The sequence below is a fragment of the Falco biarmicus genome, chromosome 16 (genome assembly GCF_023638135.1).
Source record: "Falco biarmicus isolate bFalBia1 chromosome 16, bFalBia1.pri, whole genome shotgun sequence".
NCBI classification, from domain to species: domain Eukaryota; kingdom Metazoa; phylum Chordata; class Aves; order Falconiformes; family Falconidae; genus Falco; species Falco biarmicus.
The window spans coordinates 4675382-4698084 of record NC_079303.1 but is presented as its reverse complement, the minus strand read 5'-3'; the positions used below and the strand labels follow the sequence as shown (position 1 = coordinate 4698084).

Genomic DNA, 22703 nt, shown 5'->3' with positions numbered 1-22703 from the left:
CTGAAAATGGGGAGACACAAACAGCTTCCTCCACCCCCAGAGAAGCTTAGTGTGTGCCAAGACTCCTCTAGCTCAGTGGAAATGAGTAAGGCAGCGTAGCGATCCTGCCAGAAGGGAGTAGGACCCCACCCTCCCTCCCTGGAGAGCGAGCTTAGCATGCATTGTGCTTGTTCACTTCATTGAACTGATCATCAAAACAAATGAGCATCGTGAAGGTATCGTCTGCGCTGGGAGAAGGCAAATTGTGCCCCACACCACCCTACTTTGTGCCCATGCTCCCAGCTAGCTGCAATCCCAGCCATGGAAAATTACAGGTAAAGGGAAATACCTACTTTTTGGTGGACTGTCTTTAACACACACTAAATCTGTTTTCTTGGCGAACAGCAGCGAAGATGCAAGGTAAGAAAATAAGGATGCAGTGCTGCTCGGTTCTTGCCTGCTGTGTACAGAAGAGGATATTGAGGATGCACTCAGACTGCTAGTGGTAAAGTCAGGGGTCACTGTGTGATACAGCGGGATGCTTCCAAATACAGCAATTTTTCACAGTAGTAAACCCCTAGGCCGATAGCAAACTTCACCATCTAGAAAACAGATCCAATAGTTCATTTGGAAAAGTAGATTTTTGAAAGGACCGAGTGCTTCTATTTCCTACAGCATATTGGATTAGGGTGGCTCTGCCTGCTGGGTTTGGCTCTATTTGCCATTAGGAAGACACATGGGAGAGGACAGAACTGCCTCCCCAGAGGTTCCAGACTTTGTCTGGTTTTAGTTGGCAAGTGTGAGGTCTGGATCCACTTTATTTTGACAGAGGTAATGAACAGTAATTAACTGTTCTGCTCTAAAACTAGTGTGGCGGCAAGGCATTATGTTAGGTGATGGGATTGATTTTTTTTTTTTTTTTTTTAATGTAAAATGACTTTACGCTTACGGCATCCCGTGATTTAAGAGGTCACAACAAGATTTACAGCGCTGGACCTCACAGGGCACCCAGCCCTGCTGTGTCTGCAGCTTGCACTGGTTTCCCAGTGGCTGGAAGCAAATCATCACCATTAATGCAGCCCTGCTTAATGCCAGGGATCACAGATGTTTGCTCTTGAGCCTGAAGCGTGTGAGATCGGTTAATCTGGCAAACAAATCTAGCTCAGCTCGGTGCAATTTCAGGTAGGTCTTGCTATATCTGGGAATTTAGAGGAAGAAAAGAGGGTGCCGGGTTCCTGGACTGCTGAAGGCTTCACCCCTCCTCGGGAAGTTCCTTGCATTTGGCTGTTGGAGGAATGGACTTGCTGAAACTGCCAGTGCTTGGAAATTCGGATGTTATAGCAGGCATAACCGTAAAAGGTTTGTGTTTAATAACATGCTAGTGCCTAGGGGCACTGATAGGCTTTTCTTTAAATCTGTTTGACAGGGTTGTGAGCCCTTACAACAAATGCAAGGCGTGCTAATGGCTCACGTGCCAGTGGGAGCTTCCAGCAGTAGATTGCTAAACTTGGCAAAGGTTGCTTGTGTCCCAGTGGGATTGGGGTGGGGACGGCTCTGTGTCTTAACCCAGTTCCAGTGATTGACACAGAGGATGAAATCTGCATGTGGCATCATCTGCTGAGGAAAGATGATGATACTTAAAACTGAGCTAGAAGATCTTACCCTAAAGGAGGGATTTAAATTAAATGGTTCGGTCTGGAATTTCCTTTTTATCCAGGAGGTAGAAAACCCACGTGTATTTCCATTCTTCCCCATAAAAGAGAACTCCAGGAGGGTGGGATTTAAGGAGCACATCACTCATGGGGATTTGCACCTTCCACATGTGGCATCTCTAGACCTAAAGGAGAATCATATGGCAGCAGAGAAAATATTTGTTCTGGTTGCTGTTCTGCAGTGTTTTTCCTCTTCTGGCCTGAACTGTCTCACTTCTCAGTCTTTGCCCCCAGCCCCTCTTCCCCTGCTTTCTGAAGTTCCCTTGAAGGTGTGGATAGGATTCCTGAGGAGCTGACATCCCGTTAGCACCCACCTCCCCCAGCTGAACAGCTAACCCCGGCCCTGCAGCTCGGGTTGGGGGGGCATCTCGCGCCTTCCCTGCTGCCCCGGCCCCCGCGGGTGGCTGGCAGGTTGCTCTCAGAAGCTGTTTCCCCCAAGTCTAATTTTATGCATTGCAGCCTTCTCCGCTAGAGACATGTCAGCAAGGATCTACGCTTGGCAGAAATAGCTCTGGGAGAGTAATGACAGCAAAATGGATGCTAAATAGGGACTAGCAGAAGTGCTGTAGCACTGAGGTCAATTATAATCAACTTTCCTGTAACACATCTCTGTTTGTTCCGAGACACCCCAGGATGGGCAGCAGCTGGGGCTGGGAGGTGGTTTGGGGAGTGGGAGCTGTGGAAGACAAGGCTTGGTCAGCTGGGCGAGACCATCTCCTCTTCCTTCTGCACCTGCCTTGTTCTTCCTGGGGATGCTGTTCCTCTGCTCTTGCAGCTATCCGAGCAGCTCAGCATCCACTCATCGCTTCCCTTGGCATTGCTGGCCTTTAGCTACGTGCAAACATGGTTTTTAAGATCTCGGGGATGCAGAAGCAATTTTGCAGCCGGTGTGTAAGGAGCAGGGGCACACAGAAGGGAGATGCTGGCCAGAGGTGCTTGCCGGGGTCCAGCCAAGTTAGGAATGAATCCCTGCGGATGGACGTGGGGGGGTTCAGTGACTCGTCACAAAAGCCTCATGTGACTGAGCCAAGAATAGGACTGCTTAATCCAGGGAGAATTGGGTAAAAGTACATTGTTACACATTAATACATTTGCCTGTGAACTTCGCTTTGGGATCAACACAACAAAGAGAAAAATTCGGAGGAATGGAAGCATTTCATTATGGCAACCTTTGAAACAAAGCCTCGTGACTTCTGAAAGCATTTCATTTTCAAAGGGGTCTCTTTTTTTTCCTTTCTGAAGCACAAAATGCTTCAACGTTTAACCCCCAAAGGAAAGAAAAACAATGTTCTCTGCGGTTTAAATGAAAAAATTTGGGGAAGATTAGGAGTTAATTCACCAAAATCTATTAAAATATTATTTCTTTTATAGAAAATCGGAATTATACACTCACGTTTTTTACCCACATCCCCCTTTCAAATCCATTCTTTACACAGCTCGCTGTTGTCTCTTATCGCTGCCTGGTTCATGAATGATTAACCCTCGCTTCCTTTGAAGGCTGGAGAACAAAACGCCACCGTTCCAAGTCCCTTTTCTTGCTCTGGATGCACTCTGTGGCAAACCCAAGGCACTTTGTACCCTGCCCTGGAATATATTGACTCTTGTCAGATGGATCGGGAAGGCAGATGGGATCTTCCTTTATGATAGATGCTCTCTTAGTGAGCATGGAAGAGATGCAGCTCGTGATACCAGCAAACACCTGCTTTATCCCAGTATTCTGGTACCCACGTCTGGAGATGGTTCCCAGCCCTGCTACATCTCGCATAAACACTTTTCCTGGGAACAAACAGCTTTTTTTCCCAGTTGTATATAAACATAGACTGATGTTTTGTTTGTATAAAACTCATGCAAAGCCAGATGCATCCATAGCCTAACTAGTTAGACAGCTTAAAGCTCTTTCATGCCGCTGATGAAATTCTGCAAACTGTAGCTAATTTTTGTGCGTGCGGGTGGAGTTTCTTTTGTTTTGGTTTGGTTTTTTTCTTCCCAGCAACTGTCTTCTCAAAGCGCCTGTCTGTCCTGAAATTATGTCTCTCTGTGTTTGTCAAATGGGCAGGCACAGCTGGTGGACTTCTCCCCGTGGGTTAAATATTCTGATTGAGAGATCCTGAAGCTCTCAGCTCCTGTCTCCGCATATTAAGGTGACTATCTGCACTGTAGTCAGCTCAGGGCCCTGCAGGAGGGAGAATTAATTAATTAACTAGTTAATTAACTGTCAGGTTGCCAAATGTCTGGAAGAAGTGACAAGACTGTTGTCTCCAGTCAGTCCCCTTGCATTGCTGTCCACTGCTTGTGCCAAAGCATGGTCTCCCATGGTCAGCTGTGCATGGGTAGGTCTTGGTCCTTGTGCATGTTTTTCCCCTTTATCTACAAGATCCTGATCTCTGCTAAAAGAAAAGCCTTTTACTGGGCTTCTGGGGGTGGTTTTTTCTGCATCCCCCCTATTTCCTTACCTCCTGGCCTGCTAACTGCACTCCAATGTGCCTTTCCCAAATGCTGAGGAGAAGCGGTTGGGTCAAGAGTGCTCGTTGGATGGAGTTGGCTCAACCTGAAGGGATGCAGGTGAGAAAAAGGGAAATAAAATGTTCCTGTTTGGTTTATTTGTGTAATCTGCAGGAATTACTGCAACTCTCCTGCTGTTCCCATGGAAACAGATGTTGAATTGCAGGAAACTGCTACAGGTTTTCAGGACTTTTTTTTTTTTTTTTTCTTCCTTAAACAGTGACACCTCCTTTATCATTTCCAAGCAGCCTGGAAAAGCTCTCCTTTTTGAGGCACAAATCTGGAACATCCCTGGGCCTTTCTTGTCTTACACATCCCTCGAGATATCCTGGGAGGTCTCCTTAAGTGGCAAGCAAGGCGCTGCCGGGAAAAGATGCCATCGGGAGGAAGGTAAACTCCGCTTTCCTGATGCGTGGTGGTGGTGGGTAGCAGCGTGCATCCCTCCCTCCCTCCCAGCACCAGTCCTGCGCGGTGGGAAGGGCTCAGTGGCCACCGGTGCGTAGGGCTGTGCAATTTTCACTGCTCAAAAAGCATCTGCTGAGCGAAGCCAACGCCTGCCTTTGTACCAGGGCTCGGGTCTCTGTAGTGCATTGCATAAGCTCCATCCTTCCGAGACAGACAGTTATTTTCCAGCCTGTCAGGTCTGACTCATCCAGCAGGCAAGTCAGCAGGCAGGGATGGAACACCTGGGGCTCTGTGGCCAAGCTGCTGTACCTGTCTCCATGCTTTTGTCCAATTTAAACTTGCCCTCCTCCCCCGCCTTCATCTCTCATTTCATCTTTTGCAGATGTTGACGTGGTGCAGACTGTTCGTCGTGGGAAGGTAAGGCTGCATGCATTCATCTAAGAAATGATGCTGGCCAGTGAAAGGTCAATGAGGGTTTGTTTTTTTTTGGAGTTCCTTTGTTGTTTTGTTCTTAATTGGGTGAATTAAATGCTTATGAAGATGAAAGAGTGTTTTAATAAATTATTAGCATCAGATATATAGGACTATGAGGATTATCAAGGCTTCCTGGCAGAGCCCTGTCAGGGCCACGCCATCTCTGCTCCCTATTTTATCATCATCCATCATTTTATCACAATCCATCATGTTTCTGCTGCCGGCCCGGGGCCCCAGCTGACCCCAGCACCCCACTCACTGGGTGCTGTACACGCAGTGTGGGGAGCCCAACCACAGGCATGAAGCAACAGGTGAAATGGGCAGGCAAAAATCAGGAGGGAAAATGAAAATGAGATGAAGGGCTCGAGATCAAACAGCAACGTAAAAAGCCAAAACTATGTAAAAAGCCAAAACTATGCGTACACACCCAAAAAAAGCCCATAAAAAAACCTACCCAACACCCTCTACCCCCAACCCCCCCCCAGATTTAAACCAACCAACCAAAAACCCACCTGGGGTCAAACCCGGTGTCCTGAGCCCGGGCCCCAAAGTGTCCCCCAGTGTCCTGAGCCCAGGAGCTCCAAAACGGTTTGAAACAGCCACCTGCTGCGTGGTTTCAGTGGGTTCTGTAAACCACAGCTTATGGCTGATTTTAAAGTGGAACCCACAGCGTAACGCGGTTGCCAGGGCCACCTGCAGTCTGTCACAGCCCCTTCCCCACCATCACCCAGAAAGGTCACCCAGCATCAGGCAGCTTTGAGCTGGTGCCCAGCACGAGTTCAGCATGGGGATGGAGAGGAGCTCCCCTATGCCTTGAGGACCAGCACATCTCACCAGCTTCCCCTTTCCTCCCCCCATGGAAATGAGCTTTCTGTAGTCAGTTCTTCAGTGGGTTGAGGAGAAGACCTTTTGTGGGTTTTTTTCTCTCTCTCTTTTTTTTTTTTTTTTTTAAACCTTCTGGGTTGTAAGCAAGGAGCTTGCAAGCTTGCTGGAAACCTTGCTCACCAGCTGCCTGGACTCATCTATAAACAGTCTGGTAAATAATAATAACTTACAAATACTAAGTGTCCAATAATGCCAGACTGCTAATAGCTCCCCTGTTAAAATCCAGTTTGATGGGGTCTTTTAAAATTTCTGAAGAAGAGAATGCTTTTGTAATAAACATCTTAATGTTAGATTGGCCCTGTGCTTGAGGTTTTTATTTAAATGCAAATTGAATCCTCCCAACGGAAAGCTAACAGGAGATTAAAATAGCTGATAGGAGATGAGAATTTGCTTTATGTAGAGTCATTTGACTCAACTTCTTGTTGATTTCCTCACTTTTCTTATTTTATGGCTAGAGCTGCTTTCAGATAGCTTCCCATCTCCACCAGCTTGAACTATCAGCAAGAATAAACCCTGCCTGGATTGCTACAGGGCTGAACTTGGGGTCAACTCTGGGGGCTTCTGCAAGCCAGGGCTCAGCCTGACACCTCCTCTGGGGACTGTCACTGGTCGGGGCTGCAGGGACAAGAGTGTTGGAGGCACGAGTCCCTCTGACATGGAAACGGAAGCCTCTTCCAGCTCTGGAAGCTGCAGCTTCGAAGGCTGTTGGGTGCTGGAGCACCTGATGCTGCTGCACGGGGACCAGCCGTGCCCCGAGTCATGCTGAGCCGGTGGTCACAGCTGTGTGAGCACAGTGCCGAAAGGAGAAGGCATCCCTGGGGGTGTCAAGGATGTTCAGAGTTCAGGGGGGTCCTGAAGGATTAGAAACATCTGCAAGCGCATCTCTGGGGAGGAGCTCTGAGGCTCGATGGAAGATGTGTTGAAAGGATCTTTCTCTTTTGCTTAGAAATGTTTTTTCGGCAAAGTTATTCTGCAACACTTTTAGAAGAGTGGAGAAGTGGGTCAGGGAAGTGAAAGCCCAGCATGAGCAGCAGGCTGGGAAATGGGACCCCAAAGGGTGCTACATCCCACCGCTGTCTCTGCAGCCTCCGAGCGAGGTGAGCAGAAGCTCTGGGGCTGCTGCTGCCTGAGCTGCCCCGCTGCGTCCTTGTTTTCCACACGGTGAGTGCCCGTGGGGTGCGTGTCCATCCGATGCCCACACCAGCGCTGGGCTTTTCTCTCCCTGAGCAGTGTGGGGTCCCCCAGCTCCCAGCCGTGACCGGGACCCAGCTTGGGGCAGCCCCCCAGCCCTTCCCTCTGCCTCCTCCCTGGGGCAGCTCCCGCTTTTTAGCTGTAACTCCCTTCTTTTTTCTCATCAATCTGTTTTGTTTTTGCAGGCAGGGAGAGCCCCCGTTAGGGAACACCCTGTGCGAGCCTGGGGAGCCATAAAAGGCTGAAGTATGGGTCTTGTAACGCAGTGTGTACACACACGCACGCACGCACACCCCTGCCTGCCAGCACCGAGGAAAAGACCAGATGGGGAAACACTCTCCCTCTTAATTGTCCTACATATTCGGGAGGGTGAAGATTAGGGCTGCTGGATTTATGCTGATTTTTTTTTTTTTTTTCTCTCCTCGCATCCCTCCCACGCAGCCCTCCCAACCCTGGCTGCTCCCAGTGCTGCTCGCATCCCCCTCGGCAGTGCTGCGGGGTGCAGGGAGGGACGGAGGGAGCAGGGGAGGAGGGGGATGCTTGGTGGGCACCGAGGATTTGGGTGTTGAAGTGGAAGAGTGTTTGGAGCAGAGAGCCATGCTCCACCTGGACTCAGCACGGTTTCCCAGGAGCTGTGAGTACATCCGAGCTTCCCGAGCCATCCTGGCAGGAGGGAGGGAGTTTCTTGATGGAGGTCAGTGGGTTATGCCTGGGGGGGGGAGGGGGGGGGATGCTTTGGAGGATGCTTCGGAGGAGGACGGCTTTCTCCTGCTGTCAGGCCAGGCTTTTAATAAGCAACCAGAAACAAAGCTTTGAGTTTGTGTTTCCCCCAAAAGAAGTGGGTTAAGGAGGGGGGTGGGGTGTTCCTTTTTTTTTTTTTTTTTTTCTTTCCTTTTTACTCCCCCAGTAGTCCCTAAATCCCGTTTTTTCAGCCTTTCTCCCAGAGCAGGCCCCGGCAGCTGAGGCAGCCGACAGTGATGGGGGTGTGCCATGAGCTACCCCCAGCTGAGGTCTGGCCCGAGCTCTTTACATTCCCTCCGGAGGGATGCAGCCTAAATACAGAGTAATAGGACCTTTATAAACATAACCAGCGAGGCTGCAGGGCTGGAAAAAGACCTTCTGTGTTTGACCTGTGCAAGAGAAGCTGTTTGTGCAGAGCAGAGGCAGCCTTTGGGGGCAAGGGAGGAGATGCAGGATGCTGGTGGGAATTGGACCAGGGAAGGGGTGCGCTTCAGTCTCGCAGGTGGGTTTTCTCTTCCCTTGATGGAATTATAACTCTCTCCCTTGAGACAGACTGTGGTGTGAACAAATCTTGCCTTGTTCTTCTGATTCTTCAGCCCACCCGGGGACAAAAGGATGGTCTGGGCTCTTTCCCTGTGCTAATGAGTGCCAAAAAAAGAAACTGCTTTTGTCCCTGTCCTGTAGCCTGCTAAAGCTCCTGGCATCCTTCTGATGCACGATTGCCGTGCCGTAAGCCATGGAATATTTCTTTCCACGACCTCTCTGCCTTCCTCCTATTAGCAACTGCAGGAAATTGCTTTTGGCATGATGAGGCTGGAAATGATCTCAAGGGACTGGTAATGGGGGGACGGGGTGAAGCTGGGGAGGAGGTCACATCGGTCGCAGCCTGCTGTCTTCGCCTTCAGACTGCACCTCCTTATGTCTGCAAAGAGGGATGCTCAGAACAGAAGAAATGAAACAAGCTGCTTGTGAGTGCTGCTGCTTTTTCTTTGTTTGGTACAATTAATTCTCTTATAATTGCAATGTTTTTTCTCTTTCCTTTTGCCAGCTGGGTAATTTGCAGGGAACTAGTGGATTTTTTTGTTGTTGTTTTTTTTCTGGGTAGCTGTTACTATGGCAAGGAAACTTGATTCAGTGTGAAGAGAGGTCAGAAATACCAGACTGAACATTTCATGCATGTTCTGTTTAAAGCCTCAGCTGCCAGGGTTTGAACAAGGGGAGAAGTAAAGGCACCAGAGTCCCTGGTTTTCAGAGGTGATTTTTAAAAAGCCTTGTCTGTTTAAAAGTTGGAGTAATTTCAAAACCAAGACTTTGGTATTATATGACCTTGTGGGTGAGGACTGTCTATGGAAAGGCTGTCTGTAGCTTGCTCTGAGGGTCACCAAGAAGCAGTGTTAGGCTGGGTCACGTAGCACCCTGCTGCAGGTGACCACAGCAGCTCTTGGTTTTGCAGGTCCCTGCAGGAGAGCGGGCGTTTGGGATGGGAGCTCAGGCTTCTCCCGTGCTGGGGGGGTTACAAAGGTGCCAGACTCTTCCAAAGACCCTGGTTCTGCTCAGAACCATGAATAAGCAGTGAGGATTTGAGAAAAGCCTGCGGGGGTGCTGAGCAATCTGGACTACTATATGATGGGGTTCTGGGCTCCTCTGAAAAATCTTTGGGTAGCAGAGAAATCAGCCTTATCCCTGGGAGAGGGATTTATGGCTCCCTTCAGAGTGCTGAGAGGGGGGAAAATATGGACTTAGAGCCTCCTGGAACATCTGCCCCTGTGAATGTTGTGATTCTTGTTGGCTGTGTCTTCACTGGAATAAGGAAGAAATAAATTCCCTGATTTACAGCAGGGATTGGTATCTGAGCCCACAGGGCCTCTTTGTACTGTGCTAACGTTTATCTGAGAGTGGAAAAGGTGGCTGCACCATGACATTTATACATATCTAGAAGGAAAAGCAGCTCACTTCAATTATAGTGATTAATGGGGAGGTTTGGGTGCTGCTTCCACAGCTGAAACTTTTTCAAGGTGTTGTTTGAGATGCCCTGTATCCTGCTAACTTCCAGTGCAGGTGAAAACAGCATAAAGAAAATTATCACCGTGTTTCCCCTCCTTTCTCATAGAAAATTATCACCCCGTTTCCCCTCCTTTCTCATCACTTGCTGAAAATCCTTGATTCTGGCCGATATAGGATGTGACACCAGGGCAGCTCCAGCTGCAAGTGGTTACCGTTGTTGGGGTTTTGAGGAGGGGCAGGTGGGTGGGGGGTCCCAGCTCTACCAGCAGCTTCCCTGTGTGGGTGACCTGAGCACCCAGCCCAGCAGGGAGCTTCAGCTCAACTCCCAGCAGAGCAGGTATGAGGGTCCCCGGCGAGCATCCTGTGCATGGTGTGCTTGGGCCCTGTGCACAGCATCCTGCGCATCCCACAGCTGGCACCTCTCGCCTTCTCCATCCCTGCTCCTGGGAGCAGGCGAGCAACGGTGGGTGGTCTGGGAGCAGAAACGCTGAGCCACAGGGGACTGATGCTTCCCAGGGGCTGGTCCCTTCTCCAAACCAGGCATTGGATCCTGAGCCTGAAGCAGCACCGGGAAAGCACCCGAGTGCTGGTGTAACTTGGAATTGCGCAGGGAGGAGAGCCAGGAGCAGGCAGGCAGGGCAGAGCTGGACTGTGCCTGGCACCCTTGGCAGCAGGTGAAATTCCTGGGGATCTCCTTTCTGTGTCCCCCCCAGCCTTGTACCGTGACTGCTCTTCGGGACAGCAAGGGCCTCCCTGCACCGAATCCCTTTTAACTGTCTTCAAGCCTGTGCTGTGTCATCTCTCCCTGCTCTTACTCAATAGAGTACAGGCAGCCAAGACAGAGCTGAAATGAAGCTGCTCACTCCTGCCTGGTGCTGAGGAGCAGGAGCTGTGATTTCTTCTCTGTTTTTGTGTGCTATTTCCAGCATGTTGTTGCCCCTGTTCCTGCCTCTCCTGTGACGCCCGTCCTCAGAGCAGTGGGAACCGTCACCGCTCTGGCTAGCGATGCTGGCTGGATGTCGGGCTGCTTTCAGCTCAGCTTTGCAGCCCTTTCCTTGTGTTGGCTGGCACTTGGCAGGACTGCCCCGTGCTTATCTGGTGGGACATTTAGGTGAGTACAAGAGCTTTTTCTCCCAAGGTGGTGGTTTCTCTAATAGGCTTCTCTGTCAGGCTGGTGGCTGGCTGCATCTCTGTCTTAACCTGCTCCTGGTGACAGCAAGGGACATATGGGCGTCTGGCAACTGGCAGACAATCCGGGGAGCGGTGATGTTCTGGGAGCGCAGCTCCTGGTGGGGCTGTGGCAGGCATCCTGGGTCTGACCCATCCCCAGATCCGCTGATGGGAACCTGGGATCATGCTACTGAAGTCAGCGAAGCTGTGGGTCACTGGGTACGGCTCAGGTGAAGTTGTGGTGGGATGCCAGGAAAAAGCATGGTGGTCTCCTGGATCTTTGTGGTGCCCCTGAGGTGAGGGTTTGGGCGGGTGATGCTCTGCAAGGCACAGCCGGGATCCTTTGCTGGGGCTGCAGAAATGCTGGAGGCTTGTTGGGGTCAGTTGGACAAACATGATACAGCATCGGTTCGCACGGAGTTGTATCTGCCTCGGGCTGAGTGAGGATTAGGGGTCTCTCCCTGTTTCTAGCCCTGTCCCCCTCCCTGGAGTGAGTGTGTAAGTGTGGCTGGGAGTACACTGATGTCTCAGGGTGGATATCTTCAGCATGAGTATTGAAATGAGGAATTTGGGAGTATCTCCGTGGCTTTTCATCTTCTGGGGCCTTTTTGCATTTCCTTTAATTCGGAGAGGTGTAAATAGGACCCCTTTTCACTCCGCTTGTGCGATGCGATATTGAGGGTCGTGCATCAGCTTGAAGAACACCCTGATGGCTGAAGGGTGGAGGTTTTGCCTCCGGCGGGGTTGTGTGCTGACCCTCTGCAGCTGAGGGAATTCCAGAATTCCAACCTGGAGTGGCAAAACTTCTAAATCCTGGAGAGAGGTGAGAAAGGAAGGAGAGGGAAAGCAGCCACAGTCCGCAGCACCAAGCGCTGAGATCCTGAGATCTCTCTCCCTGTTCAGCCCGTCTATCACTTCAACACCCACCAGCACATATCTCTTATAAATCACAAATCGTTGCAGGTAATAAATGCCACTAAACCAGGGGCTCTTTAAAATGAGCCCGATGTAACCTGTGAGGTGAGGAATGGCCTCTCCTTGGAGGGAGCACCTGGGTGCTGCAACACAGGGAGCTCACCCAGGGGTCCTGCTCTCCCACCTGAGCCCTGTCACCCTGCCGGTGGGTGCTGCAGGGCTCTCCCTGCCCAGCTGTGCTCCACAGCCTCTTGGCAAAGCCCCTCGGGGTGTGTGTGTGGGTGCTGAGCTGTTGAAACAAGGGTTTCTCTCCTGCAGGAGTCAGAGCTGGGCACCAGAGTGGGCTCAGCACCGTGCCTGCCATCTCCTCCGATAGCAAAGCAATTACCATGCATTTCGATTTTAATGTAGCCGTTGAAGAAAAAAATGTTAATGCTTCCAATTTGTGTGGTATAATTAAGTGATAATTCCCTCTGCCTGGGAGGAGAGCGTGGCTGCAGCGCACGGGGGTGTTGGGTCAGCACATTTTGGCAGCTCCCAGCTCCTACGGTGCAGTGCTGGCATTGCTTCCCGCTGAGATCCAGGTGATGCTGGAGAGGCAGAGACAAAGGGTGTGGGTACAGTGCCTCAGACTGACCTTGATTTTCTTTAAAGAGCATGAAAGAGAAGAATAGCAAGTTATTTGTATGCTAAGGCAGCTGAATTGATGCAGAGCCTTGTGTTGCTGCTGCTGCTGCATGGTGGCTCTCTGGACCACAGCTGGGCTGAATTTGCAGGTCTTTGCCTGTTCTCATGAAGGACCTGCCCAGCACTCCACAGAAATACGCAGCCATCTCCAAGTGCTTTGAATAGCACTGTGTGCTGGTATGTTGAAAAAGAAATTTATTTTAGACAATTATGCTTCAGTTTTGGATAGCCTTAATGACAGCCGAGAAACTGTCTGGCACCAGCCGTGAGTTTCTGCTTCTGTCAGACATTTGAGTGATGCTGATTGTGTCTCATCTGCGTTTTTTCATTGAAGAAATGGAGGCACAGGGCAGGAAAATTACTTCTCGGAGGTCAGGATGCAAATTTGTCATGCTCCTGGAAATAGGAGCTGGCTCTGCTTTTCTAATTTGCTGGCCCGTGCTGAACTTGTCATGGTAGTGCATGAAATTCGCCTGGAAAGGGAATAAACTATTCATGAAAGGAATAGTCCAGAGATGCTTAAACTGCCAAGACAAACCCACCTGAGCTGGTCGGGTGGCGGGTGGTGATGCACATCGGATGACAAGGCGTTGAAGGGAAGGGAGACCAACAGCTGGTGAGCAGGTCTGCTGCTTGTCCCTTTCTCCTCTGCTGCTGGGAAGAGGCACAGTGTGGCTTGACTTGCTGCTGCTTTTCATCATTGCTTTTGTGTTCCTTTGTACCGGGGATGTGCGCATGTGCCTGTGCTGGGTCCTGCTGCTGGAGGGTTACAGCCCAAGGAGCATCCATGAGTTTATGAACCACGTTCTTTATGCAATAACTGATGTTTAGCTGACTACTGAAATGTATTTGGGAGAATAAGTTAAAAATAAACAGCCCTGTTTGAATTGATCAGTTCCCATGCCAGCTCAGATTTACATGAAGAGACTTTTGATGGTGCTCAATCCAGCTGTTGGGGACCTGTTTCACTGATGCTTTTCCATCAGCCTCCTCTAATTCACACTTTCAGAGGAGATGTAGGAACTAACATGACCATGGAAACGGATCTTCCCTTCAGATGGGCCCTGCAGGCTCAGCCCCGAGGCAGAGATGAGTTTGTGGGGATGCTGCACTGTAGCTGTCTGAGATAACCGCAAACACCCTGGCTCTGGTCCAAGGGCCACCTCTGTCTCCCTGCTTACCCGACAGGCATGAATTTACAGAAGCAATAACGTGGTGTGCCGCATGCAGGATGAGTCTGGGGTACAGCAGCAACAGCCCGTGTGGATCTGCCCTGCGAGCAGCCTGGTGCATCCCAGGGCTTCTCCCCTTCCAGGGGGATCTGCCTCATTGCCTCACGCTGTGGTCCCCGGAAAGCATCAGGATACCCACTCGGATGATGAAGGCGCTGTAGGTGGCTGTTGCTAAGCTACAGGCTGTCTGCTCTGGCTGTCAGAGGGCTCCCAGAGCTGAAGGGCTGTGGTCAGACCTGGGGAGTAAGCACTGTGGCAGGGCAAGGCGGTGGGGTTCAGGGTGGAGATGACCTGTTCATGGGTCAGGGAGTTTTGCAAAGCCCACTTGTTTTCTCTCTGCTCCAGATGAAGCAGCAGGAAACAAGTCTGGTTCTCCTTTTTGGGAGAAGGGAGTCCATCCCCTTAAGAAACCCAAGGGCCGTACTAGTTGGTTGCTTTATTTGTGCTTGGGTGTCTTAGGAGAGAGAAAGTTGGCTCTTTGCATCCCATCCCACATCCCCACTGCTGTATCAGAAGAAAAAACACCCCCAAGCAGCGAGTGGGCTGAGGCACTGGCCCTGGGCTGGCTGTCAGCCAGGGGGCAGGGATGTGGGTCCAGGAGCAGAGCCCTGCTCTGCTGCCAGGGAAGCTCTTTACCAGGGGCTCGGTGGGACCTCAGCACCCACAGGGAAAAGTCTCAGGCGTCTGTGCATGGGGAAAAGAAGGAATGATGCTGTCCTAGACCAGAGCGGCGCTCGGCCAGGAGTTTGCCTTCTTTGGGTTTTCTTGGCAACTGCTCACTCTGCCCTACAGTCCTGCCTCCGAAGGCTTGTGCAGGCAGCATGTGCTGGGAGAGGCTGCGTCTGCAAGGGCACAGATAAATCTTATTTTGTTTTAAGGGCAATTGTTAAACAACTCCAGTTACACAGTGCAGGTGAGGTTGCTCAGTGTGAAACGCACCTTATTCCATGCTGGGTGAGCGAGCAAGCCCCTGCCTTTGTTCCTTTCTGTTTGTCCTCTCTCTGTCCTCCTGCGCTAATTAATCTCATCTGCGTGCTTAAAGGCCTTTCCGAGAGAAGGAATGAAAAAAGACCGTGGGTTTCCAGCAAGAGCTTGTGCCTCTCCCTGCTGGGCTGGATCCCTTACAGCTCCGCAGATGCTCTCTGGATCCCTTACAGCTCCGCAGTGTGGGGCTGGAGAGGGAGTGCTGGCTTTCGCCTTCCCCAGCCGGGGATTCCTGGGGCAGGTTCTCCCCAGGTTCTGCCTGAGGACGTACACAGGGGTCAGGAGGAATAATCAGGTCAGAGAAGGAGGATGCAAGGAAAAGTTCTCCAGCAGGCAGGAGGACAGCCAGGGAAGTGAGCAGACAGCTTGCAGCCTCCTCAGTTTGAATGTCGCTTGGGGGCGGGGATGCTCAGGAAACAGGATAACAAACTGACTCCAACCTCTCTTGCCTTTTTTTTTTTTTTTTTTTTTCTCTCCTTCCTCCCTCTTTTGTTTTGTTTTATTTTTAGGATCAGTCTTGGCGTGAGCTTGAAGCAGATCTGGAACTGCAGGATTAATGGAGACGCAATGAGAGGTACCGGTCACTGATGCTCTGTGTCAGGGGGTGGCAGAGGGGATGGGGGATGCTCAGCTCCCTGCCCTGCATCCTGAAGGGGCAGGGTGGGTGTTTGCACTTCGTGTTTCTCCCTTATTTTTCCCTGGCACTTCCCTGCTCTGTTTTGCAGCATAGCCAGCCCCCTCCCTTGGGCCGGGACCGATGCTGCCTCGCCGCAGCAGCCACCATGGAGGTAGCTAATACCAAAGATTTCCAGTGGAAAACCCTCGCCCCGCTCCCAAGCAGCAGGGTCTACTCGACACTGGTGGAAGCCGGCGGGCAGGTGTTTGCCATCGGGGGCTGCGATGACAACGGTGTCCCCATGGACTGCTTCGAGGTCTACTCCCCCGAGGCTGACCAGTGGACCTCGCTGCCGGCCATGCCCACGGCCCGAGCAGGGGTGGCCGTGGTCACCTTGGGCAAGAGGATCATGGTGATAGGAGGGGTTGGAGTGAATCAGATGCCGCTGAAGATAGTGGAGATGTACAACATAGATGAGGGCAAGTGGAAGAAGAGGAACTCGCTGAGAGAGGCAGCCATGGGCATCTCGGTGACTGCAAAAGGCAAGGAGGGTTCCGTCCCTGCTGTGCCCTCCCAGGGCAGGGTGGGATGGTGGTGGGGTGGGCAGGGTTAGCATCGGCTGATGCATCAGGCACAGAAGCTCTCTGGGCAATGGCACACTGTTACATTGTTCTCCAAAACCTTTTCTGGGCTTCTAGAAGTATTTGTCATATCCCACCTGCTAAAGATGACTCTTCTGTAGGCATCCAGTTAAACTCAGGGGTTGCCCAGTACCATCAGCCCTGCAGCTGTGAGAGCAGTGGCTGTGCTGGCACCTGGGGGTATTTCAGACAGGCCCAAGCTCCAAGGTCTCAAATAAAACCTCTCCATGGTTTTGTAGTAAATTCTGGTCTTTGTGTGCTGCAGATCCTGGAAAAATAGGAACAGTGCTGCTGGCCGAGTGCAGCCAGGCTGGGAGGACGTGGCTGAGCTGCAGAGCCAGGGTGAAGGTCTCAGAGCCGCGGAATAGCTTTGATTTGAAGAGACATCTCTGGTCCAAACCCGGAACTGGCCAGAAGAAAGTCAGCTTCATGGTGGTGGGGTCAAACCATCGTACAAGGAGGGGAAGCAGCTGGCCTCGTGGGGGGCTCCTGTGTAGCTCCCTCTGAAAGCTTAACCACTGCCTTGAACAGGGCTTGTTAAACGGCTGCAAGGCTCTGCCTTATCAGCCCATCTCATTTTTTAATTTCTAAGCAGAGACACGGAGCATTGATTTCCTTTAGCATGCTCTCCCGTGCTTTGAAAAGCCTGAGGCTGGGAGTTGTGTTCCCAAGCAGCGTGCCTGAGGTCGGCCAGCTTTCCGCCGTGCCCGGGATTACGAATCTAATCTCCAGGCAGCTTCTTTGAAAGCTGCTTGGTTTGTTTGCTTAAGTGGGTTTAAAAGCTACCATCAAGGAATGCTTAAAAATAATATTTACCATCTTGGAGATGATTTTTCTCTCTGAGTATAAGCTTGCTTGACTGATATGGCAGGGTCAGTTTGGTGTGAGAGGCCGGGAACAGAAATAGCTGCCCAAATCCTTGCAGTGCGCAGGCTGGGCTCTGCTTTTCCAGCTGCTTTGTAAGGCTGCCCACAAAGGGCAAGGCTGCTGTCGCTGCTCTCCTGAATCTTGTCTGTGAAGTGCTTGTTGAAGGAGATAACGTGGGTGCTGTGCAGGTGGGACTCCGTTTTGGAGAGCCAGGTTTGCTGATAGCCAGAGGTTGGATGTGGCTGCTAGGGATTTGGTGAGGAACAAGTAGCCTCAGTGCCTTGGCTCTGGGTCCTCCGGTCTGGGTGGCAGAGCTGCCATCCTGTGCCAGACCTCGGCGGGGCAAAGCAGGAGCTGAGCTGAGGAGCGGCAGCCGCTGATGGGGGAGAGCATCAGCATTCCTGCAGGGACCAGAAGGATGCTGCGCTCCCCTCTGCCCTGGGGATGGGAGCTCGGGACATGCACAGGGCCTGGGCAGGAGCGAACAATTCTGGTCCACATCATATGATGGCACGTGCCTTTTTGCAAGGGGGTATTTCTGATGCTTTCCTATAATAACGTGGGATTATTTTATTTTTTTCCCCCTCTTCTTGGCCCTCTCCAGACTACAGAGTCTATGCGGCTGGTGGGATGGGATCTGACCTGCGGCCGCACAACTACCTGCAGCACTACGACATGCTCAAGGACATCTGGGTGTCACTGGCAGCCATGCCCACACCCAGATACGCTGCCACATCCTTCCTGCGAGGCACCAAGATCTACGTGCTGGGTAAGAAGCGGTCCTGCCTCCTCCTACTCTTCCTTGGGCAGCAGCTCCTTTGATCTGAGCACTTAGAAACCTCCCTGGAAGAGTCTTTTGGGAAAGCTCTTCTCCATCACTGCCTGCTTTCTCACGCATTCAGAACCACCAGGCTTGCAGCTGTAGGTTTTGAGTGGGGCTAGCGCTGGGTTTGGATTCACAGCTCCCGAGCCAGCACCCACGAGAGCCCCTTGCACCCTTGAATGCCCCCAGAGCTCGCAGGTCCCAGTGACCTCCCCTGTCCCAGGCCCATCCATGGCTGCTGGCAGCTGAGGGTCCAGCTGATCTGTGCCACCTCAATTTGCAGTCCTGCAACTGCGCTAACAGCCCTTGCCCTCAACTAGTGAGTAAAAATACTTCCATGTGTTTTATATCGGCAGAGTACCCTGCAGCTTCACAAAGGGTCTGCCTTTGGCAGAGGAAAGACCTGTTGTAGCTGGGAAACACTGGACTAAGCCTTTTGCAGGGGACTATTTTCGTAAGTTTCACTTTATGGAAAGGGTAACTAAGGCAGGGAAATGCTGCCGTTCACTTGTCGCCAAGTGGCATATCAGGATCAAACCACAGAAGTCCCGATGGCTCGAACGGCCAGACAGCCCTGGCTTTCTTTAGGGGTTACCAGAAAAGACTCTTTGATCTATTTTGCAGTTTGCTTGCTGCTGGCAAACAGTTTGTGGGCCCAATAGCGAGCACAGGCTCTGCCTTCAAAGGCACGCTGAGAGCATCTGAGCTGAGAATAGCTGTATTCATCTGCGTCTGAGGGGTGGAAGAATAATGCGCATCTTTGGTGGCGGTGGCAGCAGCTGCTCTGGCTCTCCTGCTCCATCAGGAGCTTGGCAGCCAGGCCAGGGCTTGCTGGGTTGCACTGGCACTGAACTCATCTGAATTGCAAAGGCTCCCTGAGCGCTGATCCCTGCTCTGCTGTGAATTTGTCTTGATTTAATCGGTGCATACTAAACACCTTCCTGTGCCAGCGACCTGCTGCTGCCGGTGTGGAGGGGTGTGATGCGCTGAAAAATGAAGCGTTTCCATGCCATGAACCTGCAGTTGAAGGAGAGGGTGTGCAAGAGTGAGGAGTTACCTGGCTCAGCAGCCTCTCCCACAGGTGACTTGAGACCTGAGGACATCATAGGGGCTAGCAGCTCTCTTGCTCCCAGCTTGCTCCAGGAGGCTCCTCTGGTTCCTGCTGCCGTTGGCTTTGCGCTACAAGCCAAGCTGACCCTTTCCTTTCCATCTCCCCTGCCCCAGGTGGAAGGCAATCCAAGTACGCTGTCAACGCCTTCGAGGTCTTTGACACGGAGACCAGATCGTGGACCAAGTTTCCCAACATCCCCAACAAAAGGGCCTTCTCCAGCTTCGTGCCCACAGAAGACAAACTCTTCAGTCTGGGGGGCCTGCGGCAGGGACGGCTCTACCGGCAGCCCAAGTTCATGAGGACTGTGGACATGTTTGACATGGAACAAGGTGGGGGCCATCCCAGCTCTGTCCTGTACAGAGGAGCAGGGTGGGTGGCACATAAGGCTGGGCTTTGGGGCTTTGCAGAACGCAGAGCTCTCATCTGCTGAGTCCTGGGACTGCTGGTGCCTTGAGCTCCGCCACGAGGAAAGCCTGCAGTCAGGGTTAACAAGCCAAGGCAGCAGACCGTGGTCCTGAGGCAGCTGGGTTCAGCAGCTCCCTCCCGACGTGGTGGTGGGGAAGCTGGCCCCTGTGTCATTTTTTGTTTTGGGGTTTTGTTACCCCAAGGCACAGCAGCAAAACTGCACTTCCACAAGCAAGTAGGTCAGAGAGGCGGGTGGTTTCCCAGGGGTGGATGCTCCTGTAATACCCAGTCTGTCCTGTCCCTCCCAGGTGGCTGGATGAAGATGGAGCGTTCCCTCTACCTGAAGAAAAGGCGAGCAGACTTTGTGGCTGGCTACCTGAAAGGCAGAGTTGTCGTGGCTGGGGGACTAGGTGAGGCACTGGGGATGGTGGTAACGCTTTAAAAGCATATGTGAGTCGCGTGTTATCATTACAGAGAGGAGAGATGCTGGCCTGAGGGAGCAGGGAAAACAGACCCCAGAGTGGGATGGGGTCCAGAGCACAGACACTGTCCCACAGCAGACAAGGGATGCTTGCCGGTGCTTCCTGGGTGACCTACTGCCTCAATTTGTGCTTGCAGGAAACCAGCCGACCGTTCTGGAGTCCACAGAAGCCTTCCACCCCGAGAAAAACAAGTGGGAGAGCCTGCCCCCCATGCCCACCCCGCGCTGCGCCTGCTCCAGCATCGTGGTGCGCAACTGCCTGCTGGCCATCGGTGGGGTGAGCCAGGGCCTGAGCAGTGCCGTGGAGGCCCTCTGCCTCTCCGATTCCTAGCTGGCTGCTGCCGGCGGAGGACCCTGCAGCAGTGGTGGTGGTGCTGGGCAGGTCCTGGCAGCGCTGAGGCTGGTGAGCACCACCCAGACTGCCCTGGCAGCTCGGCTCTGCTTTGGAGCCTGCAGCCACAGGGCTGCTGTTCCTCTCCATCCCAGGCACTGCTGGTCCAGCCCCATGGAGGGAAGAGCACTTTGGCCAGGGGTCCCCTCTGGTGGTCTTCAGTGCTCTGTGGGGAAACCCAGATGAAGGAACTGCTCGCAGCGCTGGTGTGCCTTGTCTCCTGCCAGCTGGAAGGACGCTGGAGACTGGGGCATGGGCAGTGTCTCCCTGCCACCGTCCTGACCCACTACCAAAGGCGGCATGTTCAGAGGTGTTAGGGGTATCCCCACAGGTCGGTGGTAGCTCAGGGAGAACCGGTGTGGTGTTGCCCTCTTAGAGCGTCCTGGGATCTGTGCGTGCTTCCCTGCGTGGATCCTCTTGGCTTGCAACAAGGGAAACTCCTAGCGTGCAGCCAGATTCAGGGGATTGTTCTTCTGCCTTCATAGCAAGGCTTTTCCTGCCAACCTGTAGCATCTGCCTGTCGCTTTGGCAGAAGCTGGAGTGAGGGGCTCCTGGTGCTCCTGGGAGGGATGAATGCCCAAGGGACTGTTTTGGTTAGAGGGAAGACCTCACTTTTGGCACAGGACTAGCACAGATACTGCCTTTGCTGGGTTTCATGTGGGGATGGCCTCAACCTACAATGTTCCAACCTGGGTTTTAGCTCCTTTTGATGATTTAGGATCTCCTGGTCAGCCCTGGGAGAGAGGAGCAGAACTGAACTCTGGTTCTGGGGGCTGGCTTTGACCGTGGCTTTGCTGGCAGTGAAGCCAGAAGCCCCTGGCTGTTGCCCCCTCTCTGGTTTTGCTCTTGCCGGGCAGTTGCCGGGAGGGATGACCAAGCTGTCCGGTTACAATTCCAGCTTGTAGCAGCTGCACCATTAAAAGCTCTTTTCGGCAAAACCCTTGGAGCAGCCCAGCTACGCACTTCTGGGGCTTGTGATGGCGTGAAAATACGGGATCCAGACTGAAAACGGGGAGCGGGGGGACCGCGGTGATGCGTGCCCCATCCCTTGTTCCTTCCCGAGGTGGCACATCCCCCTTTCCAGCGGTGCCCGGCGGGGAGGGGGGTGGCGGCCGCCGGGGGCTCGGCCGTGCCGGGCGCTGCGGAGCACCGGGGCCACCGTGCGGCGGCCGCGGCAACGGCAGGGGCGGCCCGGGGGGGCGGGGGTCGCTGCGGCCCCGGGATGCCCCAGGCGAGCAGTGACCGGCCCCACCGGCTGCATCTGCCCCGGTGGGAGCCGGCCGGTGCCCTCCGGCCCCTCGGTGCTGGGGGGGTCGCGGGTGGCTGCTTTGGAGCGCAGCCCTGTCAGCTCCCCGGTCCCCTCTCTCTGATCTCCAAATGCTGCGGAGCTCAGATGAAAGGGGAAAAGCACCAACTCTGCCACCACCAACCCGCTCGCTAATGATTTACATCCCACCTGCTTGTCTCTGGCTGCGTATGTTGGCAGAACAGCGCCTGTCCCCATCCCCTGTCATGTTCCCATCTGTGGCCCTGGTGCTTTGCTGGGGTTTTTTTGCATCGTGTTTTGGAAGGTTGTAGAAATGCAAAGAGCAAACGGCAGAAAGGAGCTCTACCCCGATGCAGATACACAGCTCCGGCCAGGGTGGTGGAGCAGGTCACAGCAGTGCTGGGTTGTGCTTTAGGCCCCTGGTGAGGAGCACGGAGCCCAGTGGGGACGATCTTGACATGGTGCCACTGGGGAGGGCTCCAGGGTGAGAAGTGCTGGGGGGTGAGGCTGCAGGGATGGTGAGCGGGGCACTGGGGCCAGGCGTTTCTGTCTAATGGCATCCCTGGGTGATTAAAGGTCTGGTGGGTCTAGCAGAGCCGAGGGAAGGTGCTAAGAGCATCCCTCTCTGCGCGTGCAGCCCTGGGGGTGCTGCCTCCTGACCCCAGAAGGCTCATAAAACATCCCTTTGAACTGTAAAAATTTGAGGAGGATGGCGGAGGCTTGGAGGGAAAGGGGGAGCCTTCCCTTCTAGAAGAAACCCCGTGTCTCCTGGCACAGCAGATCTCCATTTCAGCTGCCTCCGCGCAGCCGAGAGTCTCTAGCAATTAATGAAGTGTTTTCCTTTGTCCTTAAGGAACCTTTCCCACACACAGCACAGCCTGCTGCTCCTCTGCTCTTGCTTTCTCATTAGCCCTGAGCCCTGCTTATTGCGGCGAGGCCGCGCTGGTCATGGCTTAGGGTTTGGTGCCACTGTGCTGGCTTTGTTAAGCTGGAGCAAGGGGAGGAGGAATCCGCTCCTTTTGTCTGGCTGCAGCACAGCTGGAGGCTGATCCTTTGCTTTCTCCCTCCAGAAAGGCTGAAGAGAGTGACAGACAAAGCACCGTCATGGGAGCAAACCCGCTCTAGGACTTAATGAAGAGATGTCACGGGCTGGGGACAAGGCTGGGGGGAGACAGTCCATAATCAAAGGCAGGGATGTGCCGAGCATTTAGAGAAGGAGA

At 52.8% G+C, this 22703-nt stretch overlaps 1 protein-coding gene and 1 long non-coding RNA gene across 3 annotated transcripts; both read left to right on the top strand.

The window, feature by feature from the left end:
• Positions 1-1003: 1003 nt before the first annotated feature.
• Positions 1004-5934, top strand: LOC130159746 (uncharacterized). 2 transcript variants are annotated; one of them, XR_008825835.1, is made up of 3 exons: positions 1004-1161; positions 4414-4583; positions 4981-5934. It is a non-coding gene; the product is annotated as an uncharacterized LOC130159746 (long non-coding RNA). The 2 variants fall into 2 exon arrangements; XR_008825834.1 differs by lacking the exon at positions 1004-1161 and adding an exon at positions 3657-3832.
• A 2093-nt stretch (positions 5935-8027) lies between these two features.
• KLHDC8A (kelch domain containing 8A) lies at positions 8028-22703 on the top strand. Its single transcript, XM_056361834.1, has 7 exons — positions 8028-11004; positions 15391-15455; positions 15607-16039; positions 17610-17774; positions 19053-19268; positions 19653-19754; positions 19963-22703. The coding sequence occupies exons 3-7, from the start codon at positions 15664-15666 to the stop codon at positions 20154-20156; spliced, it is 1053 nt and encodes a 350-aa protein (XP_056217809.1). The 5' UTR covers positions 8028-11004; positions 15391-15455; positions 15607-15663; the 3' UTR covers positions 20157-22703.